This window comes from Medicago sativa, chromosome 1 (genome assembly GCF_051527215.1).
Source record: "Medicago sativa cultivar Bolivia chromosome 1, Bolivia_mono, whole genome shotgun sequence".
Taxonomy (NCBI): domain Eukaryota; kingdom Viridiplantae; phylum Streptophyta; class Magnoliopsida; order Fabales; family Fabaceae; genus Medicago; species Medicago sativa.
This window is the reverse complement of record NC_140749.1, coordinates 76,585,578-76,587,477: the sequence shown is the minus strand read 5'-3', so window position 1 is coordinate 76,587,477 and position 1,900 is coordinate 76,585,578. Positions and strand designations below refer to the sequence as shown.

At 31.5% G+C, this 1,900-nt stretch overlaps 1 protein-coding gene across 1 annotated transcript; it reads right to left on the bottom strand.

Annotated features, from left to right (window-relative positions):
* Positions 1-219: 219 nt before the first annotated feature.
* Positions 220-1,326, bottom strand: LOC146957561 (uncharacterized). The gene has a single exon (XM_085737141.1). It carries the CDS (start codon positions 1,123-1,125, stop codon positions 670-672), a length of 456 nt encoding a protein of 151 aa, XP_085593267.1. The 5' UTR covers positions 1,126-1,326; the 3' UTR covers positions 220-669.
* Positions 1,327-1,900: the final 574 nt, after the last annotated feature.

Here is a 1,900-nt window from a genome sequence, read left to right as displayed (position 1 = left end):
TTCGGTGTTACACTTCACATATGTACACATGCATATATACATACACCCTCCGGCACTAATATAAGCAAAAAATTACATTTTATGTTCATTTATTTAATGATGTATATGGTCTATAATAAAGACCATGTGCATCATTAAATGAATGAATCTAAAATGTAGATTTTTGCTTATAATAGTGACCGGAGGGTGTACACTAAATCTTAGTACTAGAAAGCAATATAAAAAGAGAAGACAAATGCCCATATCATTTATTTCATCAATTTTACAATACAAGGTAAAACTTAAGAACTAATGGTGCTCTATTCGCCAGATTTTGCCCATATATTGCTGTGACGTTGACATGTTAAGCCCAACTAAGAACTAAGAATCTAAATCTAATCAATCTATCTAGTTTTTTATTTTTTATGCCGAGAATTCTCTATCAAGTTGATAGATATAGAATCATTGCTAAAAAATAAATCCCATAACATTACTAATAATCTAAAAATAAAAAAAATAAAAACTATAAAAAAAGTGAATAGAAAAAAATTGACACGGGTATTTTGAAAAGGTGAATGCATCATTCTTGGTGAAAACGGTGGGAAGCTGAAAAGCTACGGCAACAATTAAAGACCAAACCAAGTTTGCGGTTTGTCTTTTATTATCTTAATCTTAATTAATTTCTTACCATCACTGCCGGCAAGCAACTTCTAAGTTTCCATGCCCCATGAGAATCGATTTGTAGACCTGCAAAATCATCTTCTCATCATATTCTTTAGGTGGGGCTCTTTTAAAACCAGGATCCCCTGTGAATCCTGCTGGTAGAGGAGCCCCACCAAACCCAGAGGCCGAGCCACTCACGGTCATAACCCGTGAGTTGGCCAAACCCAACATCATGTTTACATATGCATCTCTTGCCCTCAGCAACATCTTCTTAGGGGAAGGGATTCTGATTCTGTTGATTCGGATCTTAGGTGATAGTTTGATCTTCCACCTCCAAAATCGACCTTTTCGGGTTTGAGTGCTTCCAAGTTCAACTTTGCTTGTTCTTCTTCTTCTTCGGCCTGATCCATTTATTCTTTTGTATCCCTTTCTTTGCCAATATTCCTTTAAACCCTTGTAAGCACTAACTGTGATTCCTTCCATATTTTTCTTTGATACCTTATTTGATCTTGTTTATTTTCTCCACTTTTCTTTGGCTCAATATATGATATAGAAATAAGAAAATGGGGAAAGAAGGGGTGGGTGAGAGAGTGAATGAAAATGCAAGAAAGATAAATTAGTTAGGTACATGCAGACAGAGGAATAACACATGGGCATGGAAGCTAGCTATCTGCTCTTGCTCATAATATATGGTTATTTGATTAATTTAATAATGTTAGATATGTTAATTAATTAAGGGTTAAATATGTTTTTGGTCCCTATAAATATGGCGAATTTTCGTTTTGGTCCCCCTAAAATTTTCCTTTGAATTTTGGTCCCCCTAAAATTTTCCATCCACAATTTTGGTCCCTGCTGTCAAATTTGGATAACGGCGCTGACGTGGCAGATGACGTGGCGATGACAAGTTGTCACTTTTTAATGACTGTACAGTGCCACGTAGGATAATTAAATATTTTAATTAATAAATATTAAAAAATTAATAAAAAATATTAAAAAATTATGGAAAAATGAAAAATGACAAAAAAATTGAAAAAAATGTTAAACAATTCTGGAAAATTGAAAAATTAATAAAAATGAAAAAAAAATATTAAAAAATTCTGGAAAATTGAAAAATTAATAAAAATGAAAAAAATATTAAAAAATTCTGGAAAAATGAAAAAAATATGGAAAATATTTAAAAAATCTGAAAAAATTAATAAAAAAAAAAATCTGAAAAAATACGGAAATTTTTTTTTAATCTTCTTTTTAAAAATTCCGT